We start from the raw sequence: 19,952 nt of genomic DNA, 5'->3' as shown, positions 1-19,952 counted from the left end.
TTCCCAAACCTTCCCAAACCTTCCCAAACCTTCCCAAACCTTCCCTTCCCAAACCTTCCCTTCCCTTCCCTTCCCTTCCCTTCCCTTCCCTTCCCTTCCCTTCCCTTCCCTTCCCTTCCCTTCCCTTCCCTTCCCTTCCCTTCCCTTCCCTTCCCTTCCCTTCCCTTCCCTTCCCTTCCCTTCCCTTCCCTTCCCAAACCTTCCCTTCCCTTCCCTTCCCAAACCTTCCCTTCCCTTCCCTTCCCAAACCTTCCCTTCCCTTCCCAAACCTTCCCTTCCCTTCCCAAACCTTCCCTTCCCAAACCTTCCCTTCCCTTCCCTTCCCTTCCCTTCCCTTCCCTTCCCTTCCCTTCCCTTCCCTTCCCTTCCCTTCCCTTCCCTTCCCTTCCCTTCCCTTCCCTTCCCTTCCCTTCCCTTCCCTTCCCTTCCCTTCCCTTCCCTTCCCTTCCCAAACCTTCCCAAACCTTCCCAAACCTTCCCAAACCTTCCCAAACCTTCCCAAACCTTCCCTTCCCAAACCTTCCCAAACCTTCCCTTCCCAAACCTTCCCTTCCCAAACCTTCCCAAACCTTCCCTTCCCAAACCTTCCCTTCCCAAACCTTCCCAAACCTTCCCAAACCGTCCCTTCCCAAACCTTCCCTTCCCAAACCTTCCCAAACCTTCCCTTCCCGGATCCCCTCCCACGTTCCTGGCAGGTCAGGCCGTGTCCCCACCTCCGTGTGGATGTAGCGATCCGCAAGGCCGGCCCGAGCAGTTCGGACCAGTTCAGACCAGTTCCTTATCAGCGCGTCCCAGCCAAACCCCCCGCGGCTGCCGGGGATGTTCCGGGCCACGGGAAGGTGATAAATAAATCCTGCGGGGCAGGGCGGGATGGCCGTGCCTGGAACCAACCCCGCAGGCCCTGGAGCGCCATTCCCAGTGGGAATGCCGGGGAATAGGGGGGAGGAGAGGCTGGAGGCGCCGGGCTGGCTCGGGAGGGGATGAATTGGGTGGGCAGCGCCTTTGGGAGACCCTCAGAGCCGCGTCCCCGCGGCTGCAGTGCCGGGAGGTGACAGACGGACAAACGGACGCACTGGGAGGTGACAGCGGCTCCCCCGGCACGGCAGCAGAGGTGGGTGCCGTGGAGCCCTGACCTGCCAGGGCTCTCCAAACCCTCCCGCCCTTCCCTCGGTTCTGCTCCAGGCCCGGGAATGGGGGGTCCCGCTCCCCGAAATGTCCCGGCACGAGTTTGGGAGCAGCGCGGGCACCGAGCGGTTGGTGCTGGAGCTGGGGGGTTCGTGTGAGGGACCCCCGGATCCCCTTTTCCATGGATATTCCATGTCCCGGGGGTGCAGGGACCCCAGGATTCCCTTTTCCATGGATATTCCGTGTCCCGGGGGTGCAGGGACCCCGGGATTCCCTTTTCCATGGATATTCCATGTCCCGGGGGTGCAGGGACCCCAGGATTCCCTTTTCCATGGATGTTCCATGTCCTGGGGTGCAGGGACCCCCGGATCCTCTTTTCCATGGATATTCCATGCCCCGGGGGTGCAGGGACCCCGGAATCCCCTTTTCCATGGATATTCCGTGCCCCGGGGGTGCAGGGACCCCCGTTTCAGGGGGTCGGGGTGCCGATGGGGTGCAGTTTGGGGGTCTGTGCTCCCACCCCGCTGACGGATCCGAGATTTCCGGAGGAATTCGGATCCCGCTCCCGGCGCTGCCCGGGCTCTGCGCGCTCCCGTTCTCCTCGGGGGCGGAATCAGCGCCGGGAGCGGGATGGGAAGAGGAAGAGAAACTTCAGGGGGGAGGGACGGAGAGCTCGGGGAGAGCTCCGGGAGGGCTCCTCAGGAGGGATCGGCTCCCGCCGGATATTGGTGTGGAACGGGACCGGGGTGCGGGGTTGGGATTCAGGGAAGCAGGACTGGGATGCAGGGAAGGGTTGGGATTCAGGATTGGGGCGCAAGGGTGCAGGGTTGGGATTCAGGGAAGCAGGTTTGGGGTGCAGGGAAGGGTTGGGATTCAGGATTGGGGCGCAGGGGTGCAGGGTTGGGATTCAGGGAAGCAGGTTTGGGGTGCAGGGAAGGGTTGGGATTCAGGATTGGGGTGCAGGGCTCTCCATCCCACCCCCCCTCCGTGCTCCAGTGCTGCTTTGCAGGACCTGAGGCTGACACCCCGCAATTTAGGGACAAAAATGGGGTTTCAGGCTGGCGGGGGGCTCACCCAAGCCCCTGTGTCCCAACCCGGATCCCTTGGGGACATCACGGTTGGCGATGACACGTGGCAGGGACAAACAGAGCCTCGGGCAGGCAAAGGGCGTGCCAAGGCATTGCCAGCCCCGTGTCACCCCCAGGGGACAGCGAGCGGGTCTCGGTGTCCCCGCTGGTGCCCGCGCCGGTGGCCCTGGAGGTGTGGCGGTGGCCCTGGAGCTGTCGCAGCGCTCCGGCCGTGGGGCTGGCAGCAGCACGGGTGGCACCTGGCTGGCAGCGTCCCCAAGCCGGCAGTGACGTCCTGGGGGACGTGCTGAGGCAGCCTCTCCCTTCCAGCGGATGCCGCAGCTCCTGGGCCCCTCGGGCAGGATGTTCCCCCCGCCGGGCTGCAGGAGGAGCTTCCCCAGGGAGGTATGTAAGGCTGGGAAAGCTCTCCTGGAGCTCTCCTGGGGTTCTCCTGGGGTTCCCCTGGAGCTCTCCTGGGGTTCTCCTGGAGCTCTCCTGGGCTTCCCCTGGAGCTCTCCTGGGGTTCTCCTGGGCTTCCCCTGGAGCTCTCCTGGGCTTCCCCTGGAGCTCTCCTGGGGTTCTCCTGGAGCTCTCCTGGGGTTCCCCTGGAGCTCTCCTGGAGCTCTCCTGGGGTTCCCCTGGAGCTCTCCTGGAGCTCTCCTGGGGTTCCCCTGGAGCTCTCCTGGGGTTCTCCTGGAGCTCTCCTGGGGTTCTCCTGGAGCTCTCCTGGGCTTTCCCTGGGGTTCCCCTGGGTTGGGGTGGGAGCCCAGCACCCCCCGAGGCCACCCTGGGTACCTGCTACTCCATCTCCATCCCTGGGGATGCTGAGGAGCCCGGAGAACATCGGTGCTGCAGGTTTTGGGGAGGATCCCGGCATCATCTGGGCTCTCCCAGGGCAGCCGGGGGGATCCTGGCTCCCCATCCCTGCCAAGGCTGCTCACAGCTCCCATCTCTCCACAGCCCGCCCCGTGGTGGGATGGACCGTGGCCGTGTCGCCCTGCTGGCCCTGAGGACACCTGGGACAAGCCACCCAGGGATGGGCCAGCCTGGGACAAGCCACCCAGGGATGGGCCAGCCTGGGACAAGCCACCCAGGGATGGGCCAGCCTGGGACAAGCCACCCTGGGATGGGCCAGCCTGGGACAAGCCACCCTGGGATGGGCCAGCCTGGCACGAGCCACCCAGGGATGGGCCAGCCTGGGACAAGCCACCCCCACCCAGGGATGGGCCAGCCTGGGACAAGCCACCCTGGGATGGGCCAGCCTGGGACGAGCCACCCAGGGATGGGCCACCCTGGGAGCAGCAGCCGAGGAGACGCTGGCGCAGGAGGTGCCCGGTAAGGGACAGGGCAGGGGGGATGTCCCGGGGATGGTCGGATGTCCCAGGGATGGTCAGGTGTCCCAGGGATGGTTGGATGTCCCGGGGATGGTTGGATGTCCCAGGGATGGTCGGATGTCCCAGGGATGGTCAGGTGTCCTGGGGATGGTCGGATGTCCCAGGGATGGTTGGAGTTTGTCAGGGATGGTCAGGTGTCCCAGGGATGGTCAGATGTCCCGGGGATGGTTGGATGTCCCAGGGATGGTTGGATGTCCCAGGGATGGTTGGATGTCCCAGGGATGGTCAGGTGTCCCAGGGATGGTCGGAGTTTGTCAGGGATGGTCGGATGTCCCAGGGATGGTCGGATGTCCCAGGGATGGTCGGATGTCCCAGGGATGGTTGGATGTCCCAGGGATGGTTGGATGTCCCAGGGATGGTCAGGTGTCCCAGGGATGGTCGGAGTTTGTCAGGGATGGTTGGATGTCCCAGGGATGGTTGGATGTCCCAGGGATGGTTGGATGTCCCAGGGATGGTCAGATGTCCCAGGGATGGTTGGATGTCCCGGGGATGGTCAGGTGTCCCAGGGATGGTCAGATGTCCCAGGGATGGTCAGATGTCCCAGGGATGGTTGGATGTCCCAGGGATGGTTGGATGTCCCAGGGATGGTCGGATGTCCCAGGGATGGTTGGAGTTTGTCAGGGATGGTCGGATGTCCCGGGGATGGTTGGATGTCCCAGGGATGGTTGGATGTCCCGGGGATGGTCGGAGTGTGTCAGGGAGACCCTCCCAAGTCACCTCAAGGAGCCCCTGGCTCACCAAGCCCCATCCCCAAAAGCAGAGTGGACGTGTCAGGATCCACTCGTGGCTCCCCCAGGCACAGACAGGAGTTTGTGGCTCTCTAAATTCCCAAAAGGAGTTTGGAAGTGTCTGGATCCAGCAGTTTGTGTCTGAAGGGTTCCACAGCTTCACCCTCACCAGGATGAGGAGTGGCAAAACAAATACATCTAGGTTAAATAAATAATTTCTTTATTTTATATTTATTTATGGGTGGCCATGACTGGACTAAAGGGTCTCCACCAGTTACCTGCAGAGCAGTGGGGATGGTGTTCTCTATGAGGACCTATATGTTTAATTGAGCAAACCACAAAATTAGAAGGTAGCAGCAGTTTTAATTGAGCAGCAATTTTATATAAAATGAATACAAAAAAATCGAGTACAAAGTAAATTTGGCAGGGATTTCAAGACTGATTCCTTAATTATGCCAAGGCCTATTCTGTTTTGGGATGTTATTTATCTCAACCCACATCCTGTGTCCTGTTTTCTCATGAACACCTGACAACATCTCTTTTGTGACACTAATTACATATCCTTTTCCTCTACTACTTTTTAACAAATATTTTCTAAAATATCGATATATTCACAATTCTTAGCACGAATCACATTCCTTTATCACAACGGTCGCACCAGGGCACTGCTAATTAAACCAAGAGTTTCAAAGTTAATTAGCAATTACAGCCTAGACTGATGTTGCTCACCCAGACCCACACGAATCTCTTTGGCTCTCTCCAGGGGTGACCCTGAAGGGCTCCAGGAGTGAATCCACACTCACTCCTGGCAGGGCCATGCTGGAAATTCCCGTTCAGAAGCGGGGTTCAGCTTTTCCCCCACGGGCTGATGGCTGCTGGGGGCTGTGTGGAGCATTTCTCCTTCCAAAAGCAAATTGCTGCCCTCTGGTTCCTGCCAGGAAACATCTGCCCCTGCTCCCTGCCAGTGCCACTTGCTCTCGGGGTTTCACATCCTCCTGGGGTTTCATTTGGGGATTTTTGAGTCAGGGCTCTCCACCACTGCTGGCAGCCTCATCCCCCCCTCCACTGCTGCTGGTTTTCAGAGTCAGGTGAAATCTGAGCTGCTCCACCCTGATTGCAGAGGGGATTCACCCCCAAAGCCAGGGCAGCCCTGACAGGGAGCAGGAGAGGCACAAAGAGCTGAGGGTCGCAGTGGGGAGGGGGAGCAGCAAGAAATCCCAGAAATCCCAGTGGGCTCATGGGAAAAAAAAATCCCAGAAATTCCAGTGGGCTCATGGAAAAAAATCCCAGAAATCCCAGTGGGCTCATGGGGAAAAAATCCCAGAAATTCCAGTGGGCTCATGGGGAAAAAATCCCAGAAATCCCAGTGCGTTTATGGGAAAAAAATCCCAGAAATCCCAGTGGGCTCATGGGACAAAAAAATCACAAAAATCCCAGTGGGTTTATGGGAAAAAAAATCCCAGAAATCCCAGTGGGTTTATGGAAAAAAATCCCAGAAATCCCAGTGGGTTTATGGAAAAAAAAATCCCAGAAATCCCAGTGGGTTTATGGGAAAAAAATCAAAAAAATCCCAGTGGGCTCATGGGAAAAAAATCCCAAAAATCCCAGTGGGTTTATGGGGAAAAAATCCCAAAAATCCCAGTGGGTTTATGGGAAAAAAATTCCAAAAATCCCAGTGGGTTTATGGGAAAAAAAAATCCCAGAAATCCCAGTGGGCTCATGGGGAAAAAAAATCTTAAAAATCCCAGTGGGTTTATGGAAAAAAAAAAAAGTCCTAAAAATCCCAGTGGGCTCGTGGGGGACAAAAAATCACAAAAATCCCAGTGGGCTCATGGGGAAAAAAAATTCCAGAAATCCTAGTGGGTTTATGGAAAAAAAAATCCCAGAAATCCCAGTGGGCTCATGGGAAAAAAATCCCAAAAATCCCAGTGGGTTTATGGGAAAAAAATCCCAGAAATCCCAGTGGGTTTATGGAAAAAAATCCCAGAAATCCCAGTGGGCTCGTGGGACAAAAAATCACAAAAATCCCAGTGGGCTCATGGGGAAAAAAAATTCCAGAAATCCCAGTGGGTTTATAAAAAAAAAAATCCCAGAAATCCCAGTGCTCATGGGGAAAAAAATCACAGAAATCCCAGTGGGTTTATGGGAAAAAAAATCCCAGAAATCCCAGTGGGTTTATGGGAAAAAAATCCAAAAAATCCCAGTGGGTTTATGGGAAAAAAATCCCAAAAACCCCAGTGGGCTCATGGGAAAAAAAATCTTAAAAATCCCAGTGGGTTTATGGAAAAAAAAAAAAATCCCAAAAATCCCAGTGACCTTATGGGAAAAAAAAAAAATCCTAAAAATCCCAGTGGGCTCATGGGGAAAAAAATCCCAGAAATCCCAGTGGGTTTATGGGAAAAAAATCCAAAAAATCCCAGTGGGCTCATGGGGAAAAAATCCCAAAAATCCCAGTGGGTTTATGGGGAAAAAATCCCAAAAATCCCAGTGGGTTTATGGGAAAAAAATCCCCAAAATCCCATGGTGAGTGCCCTGACCGTGGCCCTTGCCATTGCAGCCCAGCTCCAGACCCTTCCCTGGGCCTGGGGACGGCCCCTGGAACGAGGAGGAGGGGCACAGGAGGTGGGCACCCCCCGAGTGTCCCCTGCCACCCCCCTGCGGTGACAGAGAAGCCGTCCCAGGAGCTGACTTTGGAGAGTGCTGGTACCAGGTGAGGGCTGCTGGCCTGGGGGGCTGGCTGAAACGGGGCCACTCGCTGCCCTGGTGACAAGGACAGTGTGTGGCACCCTCTGGGCTGTCCCGTGCCCTGAACCCAGCCTGTCCCTGCAGGACCCCCCGCCTGACCCCTGGCCCGAGTACCCCGAGGAGGAGCAGCCCCCGCCCTGGCCCCCCTCCGGCCCTCCAGGGTGGGTGACAATGAGCGACACCAGCACGGCTGGGAGCTGTCCCTGTCCCAGCAGAGACCCCTCCCAAGCCGACCCCCCCACCCTGGGGCTGTGCTCCTGCAGGAATCCCGGGAATTTCCAGCAGCACCGCCCGCCCTGGAGCCACCGCCCGCGGCGGAGCCACCCCCGGCAGCTGATCCCGGTGCCCCGGGCGTGCTGTCCCCGAGCCTCCCGAGGTCTGTGCTGCCCCCCGTGCTCCTCCTCGCTGCTCTCCATCCTCTCCCGAGCCGGGCTGAGCCTTCTCTGCCGCTGTTCCCCACCTGCAGGGCACAAGGTGCGCTCCAAGCCCTCCTGTCCTGCCCCCTCCAGGAGGAGCCAGCCCGTGGCCAGGAAGGAGCCGCAGCCCCCGCAGCCTCCCCAGCCCCCTGCTCCTCCCCCGGGAGCTGCAGAGAGGCCGGAACAGCCGCAGGTGAGGGGTTTTACCTGTCCCAGCCCACCCCACGGCAGGGGTGTGCTCAGCCTGAGCCGGGCACGCTGTGCTGGTTCCCTGCAGGATGTGCCAGTGGGGACTGGGAATGTTCTGGAGCCCCCCAGTCCGGCCAGGAGCCCTCGGGAGAGCCCAGCTGCTGATCCTGGTGCTGCAGAGCTGCAGGTAGGAGATTCCTCTGTCCCAGGGGTGCTCCCAGCTCTGGAGCTGGCTCAGGGCTCTCCTCGGCTGCTGGGACATCTCCCTCCTCTCTGACCCAGCCCTTCCCCTCCCCACCTCGCTGTCCCTTTGCCAGGTGTGGAGTTTTTCCAGGCTTTTCTCTGTGGTTTCCTGTGGTTTTAGTGCCCTGTCCATCTGTCTGTCCATCCCAGGATGGACACGTGTCTGTCCTCACCCCCTTGTCTGTCCCAGGTGGAGCTGGAAGCTGAGCAGACCCCTGTGGGCAGCCAGGAGCAGGATCCCTGTGCTCCAGGAACAGATCCAGCCCCTCCAGAGGAGACCTCCAGGCATGCTGGGGTCCAGGAGCACCCTGAGGTGTGGGACTGCTGGGGAGGGGCACAGGATCAGCTCAGGCTCCCCAAATCCTCCCCACCAGCAGCACACAGCTTCCCCCGGGGGTTTTTTCTGTTTGTCCTGTTTTCCCACCCTAAAGCAGAGCCTGCAGGGAGGCTCAGCCCCTTCCCAAACCCTCTGTCCCCTCTCTGCGTGAGGAGCTAATCCCACTCCTCTGAAATTTCAGAGTTAATGAATGAATTTAACTAATGAATAAGGGACACACCAGCAGAGCAGAAGGAGCAGTGCTGGCTGTGGCCAGAGGCAGGCAGTAGCACAAAGCACTGCTTGCTGAAGAGTGTGCAGCTGCAGGACTTCCTCAAGTCCCTTGGCACGTTCTCGGGGCAGCTTTGCCACAGCTGCACCCTGGGTTGCAGCAGCAGTGCTGAATCCCCTGCTGCAGGGTCTGGGGGTCCGCCCTGGCACCCCAGGGTGCTCCCCTGGTGGTCTCCTGGTGCCCCTTTAGACCTGGCATTCTCTTTCTGTGGCGTTTTGCTCTCTGCTTGTGCTGTCTCCCTTCTGTGTTTTATCTCTTGTGACAGCCTTGCTTCGTGCACATTTCCAGTTTCACAGACACAGAAGTGATTACAGATTTACCTTCTGCCTGAAAGCAGTTACAATTCACAAGCAATTACCATTTATAATAATAATAACAATCATCATTTGCCAGAGCATTGCAGGGAAAGCCACACTTCCTTGGCTGTTTGTGACACGCAGGTGCAGCCGTGCAGTGTCCCCAAGGCTGGCAGCAGCCACGGGTCACATCCCCAGAGCCCAGCAGCCCCTCCAGACCCTGCCAAGAGGGAACTCCTGGAATCCAGCTGCTCTGGAGAGGCTGAGCTCAGCCCACGTTCCTGGGAACAGCCGCCCTGTGGAGCTGGAGAAGCCGAGGCAGAAGCTGCCCCGGGTGGGGTGAGTTTGGGGTGTGGGGCAGCTCTGTGTCCCCTCCCCGTGTCCCCTCCCCGTGTCCCCTCCCTGTGTCCCCTCCCCGTGTCCCCTCCCCGTGAGGCCACTGCTGGCAGCGCTGTCCCCCTGTCCCAGCACAGCCACTCTCTGTCCCTCAGCCTCTGCAGAGCCTTCAGCCTCCTGAAAACCCTCAGCTCCCTCCAGGACCCTCAGCAGAAGCCGGAGCCCAGCCCAGCCAAGCTTCTCCTGCTGCCTGCACCCCCCCAGAGACCTCCCCAGGACCTCAGCACCCGCCTGGCGCTGCTGACACCCATCTGGTACGGGGTCAGCGTGCCCCCCAGGCACCCCAATGTCCCCCTGGGCGTGGGGACACTGCCCTAGTGGCCCGTGTGACCCCTGTGGCCTGCAGGATCAGGGATAAGGGGCGGCTTTGTCCGGGGGCAGAGCCCGTGTCAGCCCCAGGACACGGCTGGGACAGGAGCCAGGGCAGGAACCCGAGGCTCAGGGGTGCTGGAGTGTGAACAGCCCTGCACTGGAGCTCTGAGAAGCCTCCAGAGCAGCTTAATTACTGCTAATGAGGGAGAGAAGTTGGGGGAAATGGAGAGTGGGGTGGCTCTGGCACCTGAGGGAAGGGTGACAAAACTCCTTCCACAGGGTGACCAGTCCTGGGCTAGTGACCTGGCAGCCCCAGTGTGGCTCAGTCCCTCTCCCCTCTGAGCCTTGCTTGCCTTTCCCACCTCGCAGGCTGTGTGTGGCCAGCAGCAGCTCTGCCCAGAGCTGCCCACGCCGTTCCCCGCTGGCATCGATTCCCGCTCTGCTGCTGTCCTCAGGAGGAAGGCAAAGATCGAGCTGGTGAGTGCTGGATCAGCACCTGAGGGTCTGGCAGCAGCTCCAGGATGGGGGGATCTCCCCTGAGGAGCTTTGGGAGCCATGCTGGGTGGTGGGGGGGTGAATTTGGCGTTTTGGGGAGCTCGCAGGGGAAGGCGCTGTGGGTTTGCAGGAGCCCAGGAGGTGTTTGGGGTTCGTGGGGTGGTTTGGTGCTGGTTTCGGGGTGCTGACCCCGTGGCCCTGCCCTGCAGTCGTACCAGCAGTTCAGCCTGAGCATTGCCGTGGTGGCCACCATGCTGCTGCAGAAGGAGCCCTCGATGGAGGCGGCGCTGGGGCCGGCGCTCAGGGCCAACCTGCGCCAGGGCCGCCTGCACCACCTGCAGCAGCTGGAGGAGTTCATCGACAGCCTGGACTCCATGGGCTCCTCCAGCCTCTGACGGCAGCCACCCCCTCCTGCCAGCGGGGTGGGGCTGTGACAGCGCTGTGACAGCGCTCGGGGCTGCTCGGGAGGGGGCTGAGCCTGTGGGACGTCAGGTGGGAGATGCTGGCAGCCCCACTCTGTCTCTGGGAGAAGGAGGGTGAGCAGGATGCGTTTGGTTTTAGCCCTGCCCAAAGCCCTGAGGGCAGCAGAAGTGTGACTGGTTTTACTGGAGGGAGGGCAGCAGTCCCTGTCCTCCATTCCTCATTGCCAGGAATGTGTCCCCAAACCCCAGCAAGTGTTGTTGGGTTTAAATCTGCAAATAAATCGTGTCCTTTTTGCAGCCCTTGCTCTGCCATTGTTCTGTTCCTGCAAGGGAGGGGTCCCACAGTGAACCCCGGCTGTGGCAGAGGGCACAGGCCGCCCCTGGGGACCTCCCAGCCCTGGTGACATTGTCACAACGGGCTGGGAAGGAACAGGGCAGACCCTGCATTCAGATTTCAGCCAGATTTTATTGGAGCTTCGTCACCAGCAGCAGCAGAGCTGTGCCCCTGGTCCCCTCCCCGTGGTGGCAGCGGGGACACGGTGCCACCAGGGATGGAGAGCAGGTCCCAGTGGGGCCCTGGTGACATTGTCAGTGTCACAACGGGCTGGGAAGGAACAGGGCAGACCCTGCATTCAGATTTCAGCCAGATTTTATTGGAGCTTCGTCACCAGCAGCAGCAGAGCTGTGCCCCTAGTCCCCTCCCTGTGGTGGCAGAGGGGACACGGTGCCACCAGGGATGGAGAGCAGGTCCCAGTGGGGCCCTGGTGACATTGTCAGTGTCACAATGGGCTGGGAAGGAACAGGGCAGACCCTGCGTTCAGATTTCAGCCAGATTTTATTGGAGCTTCGTCACCAGCAGCAGCAGAGCTGTGCCCCTGGTCCCCTCCCCGTGGTGGCAGCGGGGACACGGTGCCACCAGGGATGGAGAGCAGGTCCCAGTGGGGCTCAGAGCAGTCCAGGGAAGGATCCCACCGGGGGATGCAGGCAGCTGCCCTTGTGGGAGGCGCTGGGGGCCGGCCCGGCCCCGCTCCCTTCCTGCTTTACCTGTTCCTAATGGCGGGAGAGGCCGGCAGGAATTGCAGGCTCTGCTCTGCCAGCAGCCGCCGGGGGCAGGGATCCCAGCAGCTTCTCCCACCAGCTTTGGGCCGCCTCCAGGATGCGCTGGGAACGCGCTGAGGCCGTGGCAGGAGCTGGCAGTGCCACTCGGGGACCCCCGACCCCGCTGTTAGGACACGCTGCAGTGCTTGGCCGTCCTGCCCCTGCCCCTCCCCGGGGGCTCCCTGCCCAGGGAATTCACCCCGGGCTTGGGGATGGGCTTCCCGAAAAAGAAACCCTCCTCCTCCGAGTCTGAGTCCGAAGATGAGGAGCAGGTGGGGCACCAGGAGTCCTCCTCCTCCTCTTCCTCCTCCTCCTCCGTGCCAGGCTCTGCCCGGGGGCCGTGTCGGGGAGGGGACGTGCCCGCCTGGAGCTGTGGGTTTCCACTGCCTGCAGCTCTTCGGGGCTCAGGGGCCCCCAAAAGCGGGTGGCCCAAAGCTCTGGGCTCGCTGGGGGGCTCTGGGCTGGGCTGGGGGGCTGAGGGGTGGCTGGCTGGGGGTGCCAGCACCCCTGGGTGCTCCTTGGCAGCGTCGCTGCTCCGCTCCCGTGCGGCTGCTCCGAGATCCTCGGGGCTCCTGAACGCGGGGTGCACTGGGGCCTGGTCTGGAAACGCCTCTGGAAGAGGGGAAGTGGCTGGAAGGGAGGAAGGAGAAGCTGAGCCTGTCCTCCCCCAGCCCTCCCACAGCAAGGGATGTCTCAGGACACAGTGGGATGGCACCCACCCACCCCCCGCTCCCACCACGGGGAGTTTATCATCAATTCCCACCGTGTGACATTCCCAGTAAAATCCCCAGGGCCTGGATTTGCTCCTGCTCCCCTCCCACTCCATGGCAATAGGATCCTACCAGCCCCAAAGTCCCCAGAGCCTGGATTTGGTCCCAACTCCCACCCCATGGCAGGAGGATCGATCCTACCAGCCCCAAAGTCCCCAGAGCCTGGATTTGCTCCCACTCCCAGTTCCCACCCCATGGCGGGAGGCTCTTACCAGCCCCAAAATCCCCTGGATTTGCTCCCACCCCATGGCAGCAGGCTCCTACCAGCCCCAAAATCCCCTGGATTTGCTCCCACCCCATGCAGCAGGCTCCTACCAGCCCCAAAATCCCTTGGATTTGCTCCCACCCCATGCAGCAGGCTCCTACCAGCCCCAAAATCCCTTGGATTCGCTCCCACCCCATGGCATCAGGCTCCTACCAGCCCCAAAATCCCTTGGATTTGCTCCCACCCCATGCAGCAGGCTCCTACCAGCCCCAAAATCCCCAGGTTTGCTCCCACCCCATGGCATCAGGCTCCTACCAGCCCCAAAATCCCCTGGATTTGCTCCCACCCCATGGCAGCAGGCTCCTACCAGCCCCAAAATCCCCATGATTTGCTCCCAGCTCCCACCCCATGGCATCAGGCTCCTACCAGCCCCAAAATCCCGTGGATTTGCTCCCACCCCATGGCATCAGGCTCCTACCAGCCCCAAAGTCCCCATGATTCGCTCCCACCCCATGGCAGCAGGCTCCTACCAGCCCCTTCCCCCCGCTGCCTGCAGCCCCCCGCCGCCGCGCTCCTGCCGGCCGCTCCGGCCCGGGCCAGGGGCGTGCACTCGGGGGATGGAGCGGAGGCGAAAGCCGAGTCCGAGGAGTCGGAGGCGGTGGAGGAGGCGTCCTGGCCGCGGCTGCAGGTGTCGGAGCAGAAGAGGCGGCCGCGGTGGCAGGTGAGGGGCTGTCCCCGCAGCGGTGCCCGGCACAGGCTGCAGCAGAAGCAGGAGGCTCGGGCGTGCCAGTGCAGCCCCTGGTGCGAGACCTCCTCGCTGTCAGCACCTGCGGGGCAGCCACAGCTGAGGGAAAGGTCCTTCAAAACCAAAAAAAACCAAACAAACCCAAAACAACCAGGGGAAAAAAAAAAAAAAAAAGCCAAACCCCGCGCTCTGAAGGCTGGGGGAGCCCCGCGGGGGTGGCGGCCGTACCGATGGGGTCCCCGCACGCCTGGCACGGCTCGGCAAAGAGGCTCTCAAAGCAGCCCCGGCAGCAGGGCCGGCCGCTGCGCATCACGTAGCGCTGCCCCCGCAGGGGCTCGTCGCATTCCAGGCAGCAGAAGTGCTCCAGGTGCCAGCGCCGGCCCTCGGCCTCGATGCACTCCTCCATGAAGATCAGCTGGAAGGGGAAAACAAGCTCCAGGCTCTCAGCACCCCGCGGTGCTTCGCTGGGCTGGGCGGTGAGGGGGAGCCCCCAGCCCGTGGGGGTCTCAGGAAGGAATATTGCTCCAGCCCATCAGTGGTTTTGATGGGTTTGGAGCCCCCAGCCGAGCTCGGGGGCATTTAGCAGCCAAAGGGAGGTCAAAGCCTGGCCCTGCCCGGCACCCACCTGGTCGCAGGAGGCGCAGCGGGGTCGGAAGAGCTCGGCGTGGTGCCGGCCGCAGTAGATCCTCCCATCCTGCTGGAAGTAGATGAGATCCACCAGCTGCTGGTGGCAGAAGTGGCAGGAGAAGCAGGACGGGTGCCAGAACTGGTCGCCCAGGCGAGACGCTGAAATCCCCGGGTCCCCTTTGTTCAGCCGCCGGCCGCACTGCAAGGAGGGGGGACACGAGGTTTGGGACAGGGCTGGCTTTGGGGACGGGTCCCTGCCTGGGAACGGGAGCTGGAGGGGACACCTCACCTTCCTGCAGGGACAGCCGTGGCGGGGACCTGGCACGGGGCACGCCAGGCCCTGTCCCAGAGCCTCCTGCCTGCGGCGGGCGCTGAAGGCGCGGAGCTGGCGCCGCTCCTCCTCGGCGAGGTCGGGGCAGTAGCGCTCCTGTGGGGCACGGGGGTCAGGGCTGGGCTCTGCTGCCTCAGCGGTTTGGCTTTTATCTTTTCCATACATTTATAATCCTGTACATCTTTGGTGTATAACTCTAAATGCCACACACAGTGCCAGCTGCTGCTGTCCCATTTTTACAAAACCATTCCTCTCCAGGCCTGGGAATCAACAACAGCTCAGTGCCTCAGGCCCTGAGAGATGGGAACAAAAGTGATTTATGTGGGGGGAGCAAACTTGGGGTCAGTGACTTGACTACCTGAAGCTGTAATTGGAAAATTAACCCTCAATATGCAAATGAACCAAACTTATAAAAATGTGAAAACCCATGACCTGTGCTCCATTTTTGGGTGGGCTCCATCTGCCCTAAATGCACCTGAAGGCCCTTCAATAAATAAAAGTGCTTTTTATTCCCTTAATTTGGCCTGGCCTCTGCTTTTGGGTAATCTCAACACCAGGTGAGCCTGGGGAGGGGAGCAGCAGCCGGGGAAGAGGGGTCTCACATCGCAGTCCTGGGGAGGCAGCTGCTGCAGGAGCGCTCGGGCGCGGAGCCGCGGCCGGTCGGAGGCAGAGCCCGGCGGGGGCCAGCGGGGCCCGAAGCACGGCGGCACCTTGGGAGAAACAGCCGGTTCAGAGCGGAATTAAACTCTGCTTAAAGCGCTAAAACGCGTGTTTAACCCCAGAGACGGGGTGGGAGCCACGCGGGGCTGGGGGAGAGGCGGTGCTGCCCACCTCGGGGGGCTCCAGGTACTCCTCCAGGGCACAGCCGGAGTCGCTGTCGGACGAGGCCGGGGGAAGCCCCCCGGTGGTGCCGCAGGGGGAGGGCTCGTCCTGCTGGGGCCATGCAGGGCTCGGCAGGGACATCAGCTGGGGACAGAGAGAGCCAGAGTGTCAGACACGGGGCAGGGAGCAGGGATCCATCCCTGGGCACGGGTCCTGTGTCCCTGTGGCAGCAGGACAAGCAGCTCCTGGTCCCTCAGAGGGACCCCGGGCCATGCAGGGCTCGGCAGGGACATCAGCTGGGGACAGAGAGAGCCAGAGTGTCAGACATGGGGCAGGGAGCAGGGATCCATCCCTGGGCACGGATCCTGTGTCCCTGTGGCAGCAGGACAAGCAGCTCCTTGTCCCTTGCAGGGACCCTGGGGCACTTCCAGCTGGGATGATGCTCCAAGGCACCACGACTGAGAACTTCAGCTGAACCACTGCAGGAGTCCAAGGGATTTTTGGGGGGCTCCTTTCTCTTTGGGGGTTACAGCAAACCCACACCGGGGTTACAGGCACTTGGCAGGGCTGGGGGCTTTGCTGAGCAGGATGGGATGGGATGGGATGGGATGGGATGGGATGGGATGGGATGGGATGGGATGGGATGGGATGGGATGGGATGGGATGGGATCCATGGGATGGGGATGGGATGGGATGGGATGGGATGGGATGGGATGGGATGGGATCCATGGGATGAGATGGGATAGGGATGGGATGGGATGGGATGGGATGGGATGGGATGGGATGGGATGGGATGGGATGGGATGGGATGGGATGGGATGGGATGGGATGGGATGAGATGGGATGGGGATGGGATGGTGATGAAGCCAGGCAGGGAAATGCCCAAAATGCCCAAGCTCAAGCTGGAACAGGTTTTGGAAAACAGCAACACCCACAGCAGGAGCTTTCCCCCAGCTGCCACAGCTAATCCCAGGCCCAGTGGCCCATCCCTGAGTGGGAACGGACCGAGGTTGAGCCCAGCTCAGTGGAAAATAATTCCCTCCCCTCGGGCTGCCATTGTTCTGCCCAGGGCTGTCCCAGCCCACAGCACACGCCTGGCTCGGGTTAGGCAGTGAAACCCATCCGGAGCCCTCCCCTCCTCCCCACGTGGGCTCTTTCCACCACCGCGCTTCCTTCCTGCCCCGGCTTCCCAAAACAAAGGCGAGATGCTGATGTGGTGGTGGCTCCTGGGGCTCCCTGGATGCCAGCCCAGAGCCTGATTCCCTCAGCCCACACTTCCTGCTGTGCCATGGCGAGCCAGGGTGGGATGGGGGGGAAATCACGGGGCTGTGACCAAACACGCCCGGGGATTCACCCCTGCAACGCCCACCACGGATGGATCAACCCCTCTGGAAAATGTTCCACACATAAAACAGTCTCAGAGATGAGGGGTGAGAACCCCCAGACCATGAAATTCTGGACCTCCTCCACCTCTGCCACCACGAGGACGCGTTCCCTGCTCCACACCGGGATGGTGCTGGTGTGTCCCCTCTGCCAGGGACATCCCAGTGTCCCCAGTGCTCCCAGCAAACACCTCCAGCCCTCCTTCCTGAGCAGCCCCTCGGGCTGGGTGGCAGGGGCAGCTCTGGGGCCGGGAGCAGCTGGGATCAGCCGGGGCAGCTCAGGTTTCCCTGCCCTGCTGCCGGGTCAATGATTAACGCCGCACATCGGCTAATCAGAGAGATAAAACAAAAGGGCCGCTGGCTTTTTCCTGCCGTTCGGGGTCTGGAACCCTGGGGGTGTGCAGGGCTGGTTGTGGGGTGTTGTTCAAAGCTGTGCTTTGGGATAGGGATGAAATAATCTGCCTTGGCTGGGCGTTTGCTGCCCAAAAGGAGCCCTGGCCTTGCTGGCTTGGTGAGGGACCACAGCTGGGCCGGGGACACCCTGGGATGCTGAGTGGGGACCCTCGTGTCCAGCCCCAGCTCTGCTGCTGCCTGGTTTGGGAAAAGTGCCCCCATTTCTCCATCCCACGGGGGGTGGGGGCATTCCCGGGCTGTGCTGGCCTCATTAAGCCTCCAAGCTGCATTTGTGTAATCTCTTGGAACTTTGCTGTTAATTAGACCCCTGCGATGCTCTGGGGACTCGGGGGGGCTGGCGGTGCCAGCCTGGCCCCAGCCCCGAGAGGCACAGGGACACGATGGCAGGGCCACCAGCACGGTGGGGTGACACTGGGAGAGGTCGGCTTGGGCTGCTGCGAACGCGCGGGGATGTGCCGGAGAGCCCAGCCCAGCCCAGTTTGATGCGATTAGGCCGGCTGGCAGCCGTCTGGGCTGTAAACAAGTCCCTGTAATTAGCCCCAGACGGGGACAGAGGTACGCGCCTCCCATGCTAAAGAGGCAGGCAGCCCCGACAGGTCTGGCTCCTCCGCTCCCCGGCCCTGTCCCCTCTTCCTTCCTGCCCTCCCTCGCTGCCTCCGGGCACTGCCGTCCTTCCCTTCCCTTCCCTGCCAAGGGATGCTCCCAGCCCGCCTCAAACCCGCGGGGGAGGTGGCACCGTGGTGGCACTCTGGGGCAGCTGCCTCTCCCTGCCAGCGAGTCCCCGAGAAGGGCCGTGTGACAGACCAGTCGGGCAGGCTGGGTGGCACTGGCTGTCATTTGCCTCGGCTGCAAATCCTCCGTCCCGCCTGTGGGAGCTCCTCCGGATGCGTTTGCCCGAGCTCCTCTCGCTCTCCAAAGGATCGGAAGCCGTCGCGGCTCCCTGGGTACAAGAGGCTGAAATTCCTGGGAATGCTAATCTGATTTGGCTCTCCGGGAGCAGCCCCCGTCTCCAGCTGGCTGTGGGAGCCCGTGTGGGCTCCCAGCCCTCTGCTGCCAAGGTCACACATTAACTTGGAGCTCAGCCACCCCAGCCTGCTCGGAATTCAGCACGGGCTCCCTGTTCCCAGCCCGCCCAGGGAGCCGCATCCCTGCCTCAACTTTGCTTTTGCAGAGTCCCCAGGGAAACACAACATCTCCAAAAAGCCCCTCAGAGCAGCGCTGGCAGCTCCCAGGGGCGCAGCTCCACGCTGGCCTCACCCACGGGATAACCTGTTTGTGCTTGAGCTCCCGTCAACACAGCTGGGCTGCAGCAGCAGCAATAAAGATGCAGAGAAATAAAGATGCCGAGCAACAAAGGTGCGCGGCAATAAAGATGCAGAGCAATAAAGATGCATCTTTTGGGGTGAGATAAGCTGAGGTCTGGCAAGGAGAGCCGGAGCAGCAAGTCCTGCCCGACCTGGAGCCGGTCCCGCCGAGGAGCCCACGGTGCCTTTGGGACCTGGGGTGGCACCGGGTGGAGCAGCCCTTGGTGCCACTGCTGGGCACAGCAGAGTCGTGGCCCTGGCTTTAAAAACGCCTTTGCAGCCCCCCCAAATGATGGGGGAGGGTCTCAGCATCCTGCTGTGCCACACTGCACGGTGGCACCGGAGGGGACCGCGGCCCCTTGGCTCACCAGGGATGTGCCAGCGCTGCTTTTCCTGCTGTGTTTTCCCTCAGTCCCCCGGGCACGGCAGGGAGCAGTAACCCATTAACCCACCCTGGCTCACCCATTCGTGCACCCGCAGGTACGGACCGAGACCCCCACCCTCCTCTCCCTGCAGCCCCCGGGATGAAGATTCGCGACCCCTCCTCTCCCCCTGACCACCGGGATGGAGATTCGCGACCCCTCCTCTCCCCGTGGCCCCCAGAACGAAGCCCCCCACCCCTCCCTGTGGCCACCAGCCTTCATCCCGGCAGGTCCAAGGGGGTCCAGCTCCATCCCCAGTCCCGACTCATCCCATTCCCGGCCGATCCCAGCCGGAGCAGGGATGGTGGAAGCAGCGCTGCCCGCGCACCTGGCAGAGCCTGGCACGATGGAACGGGCGTCACCTCCTGCTCTAGGGGACAATTCCCGAAAACAAAGACGGCGGGGACAGCGATATTATCTCCCCCCGCAAAAAAAAAATCTCCCAAACCGCCAAAATCCCCCTCATCCCCTTCCCCTCGCGGCAGGACCCTCCCGCTGCCCCCTGCTCTCAATGCCCCTCTCCCCCAGCTCCATCTCCCCCGGGAGCTGGCAGAGCCGAGCCCGGCAGTCCCTTCCAGCCGCACGTACCTGCCCTTTCCCGGCGCTCCGGGCCCCGCGCTCCGCCGCTCCGGGCTCGGCCGCCCGCTCCAGCCCCGCGCCGGCCGCCGCCGTCCCGCCCTGCTCCGGAGCACGCCAGGGAATGGAGCCTGGGCTGGGAAAACTTTGCAAAGCGAAAGGAAAACATCCACGCTCAGGCAGGGAAACACTTTTTTTTTTTTTTTTTTTTCTTTCTTTCCTCTCTCTCTTTTTTTTTTCCCCTGCCTGCCCAGGCACTGGCTCCGCGGCAGCCGGGGTCCTAATTAGAGGCTTTTTAGCCTAAACCTCGGGAGGCAGCCAATGGCTGGAATTCCAGGGCAGGCAGGGAGGGGAAGGGGGGGGGGACATTAACCCTACAGGGGAAAGAGCTGCCGATGACATCTGGCTCGCTCCTACCTCTCATTTTCCGAGCGCCCGCGCCCTTCCCTCCATCTGCGGCTCGGTTCACCCCAGGTTGCCGTTTGATGACTTTTATGATCCCGCGCGGTGATTTATTTCCCTGCCGAGATCAGAAAGAGTTGAAGCTTCATGAAAGAGGGGGAAGTGTCATTACACCCCAATTTAGAGGTGGAGAAACTTTGGCTGGGCTCTCACAAAGGAGTTAGCCAGCGGCAAGTCAGGATGTCCCAGTTTCCACAAGCCCTGCACACCTGACGAGGCTCCTCCAGACCGGCCCCGGCTGCAGCAATTCCACCCGGGCAGGAGTCAGGGGAAAATTTATCAGAGCCTGACGCGAGGCACAGCGTCCTGCTGGTGTTTCTGTGCATCTCTCACCACGCTGTAAGATTTTCCTGCCCCC

The 19,952-nt window shown here is 61.1% G+C and overlaps 1 protein-coding gene across 2 annotated transcripts; it reads right to left on the bottom strand.

Moving 5' to 3' along the window:
- Window positions 1-10,882: 10,882 nt before the first annotated feature.
- On the bottom strand, window positions 10,883-19,462 carry PRICKLE4 (prickle planar cell polarity protein 4). 2 transcript variants are annotated; one of them, XM_059867431.1, is made up of 8 exons: window positions 19,145-19,462; window positions 15,044-15,178; window positions 14,815-14,922; window positions 14,171-14,308; window positions 13,880-14,080; window positions 13,483-13,669; window positions 13,040-13,336; window positions 10,883-12,164 (listed from the first exon to the last, which is right to left on the bottom strand). In XM_059867431.1, the coding sequence occupies exons 2-8, from the start codon at window positions 15,173-15,175 to the stop codon at window positions 11,662-11,664; spliced, it is 1,566 nt and encodes a 521-aa protein (XP_059723414.1). In that variant the 5' UTR covers window positions 15,176-15,178; window positions 19,145-19,462; the 3' UTR covers window positions 10,883-11,661. The 2 variants fall into 2 exon arrangements, with proteins under 2 accessions (XP_059723414.1, XP_059723415.1); XM_059867432.1 differs by having other exon boundaries at window positions 10,883-12,146.
- Window positions 19,463-19,952: the final 490 nt, after the last annotated feature.

This window comes from Haemorhous mexicanus, chromosome 25 (genome assembly GCF_027477595.1).
Source record: "Haemorhous mexicanus isolate bHaeMex1 chromosome 25, bHaeMex1.pri, whole genome shotgun sequence".
In the NCBI taxonomy this organism is placed as follows: Eukaryota; Metazoa; Chordata; class Aves; order Passeriformes; family Fringillidae; genus Haemorhous; species Haemorhous mexicanus.
This window is presented reverse-complemented; position numbering and strand designations above follow the sequence as displayed.

Excerpts from the sequence above, each read along its gene's own strand:
- PRICKLE4 (XM_059867431.1), bottom strand. The coding sequence starts at position 15,175 with ATGTCCCTGCCGAGCCCTGCATGGCCCCAGCAGGACGAGCCCTCCCCC. Across the intron at positions 14,081-14,170 it reads ACGGCTGTCCCTGCAGGAAG|TGCGGCCGGCGGCTGAACAA; the intron begins GTGAGGTGTCCC and ends CCCTCCTTGCAG. Across the intron at positions 12,165-13,039 it reads GCAGCGGGGGGAAGGGGCTG|CCACTTCCCCTCTTCCAGAG; the intron begins GTAGGAGCCTGC and ends CCTCCCTTCCAG.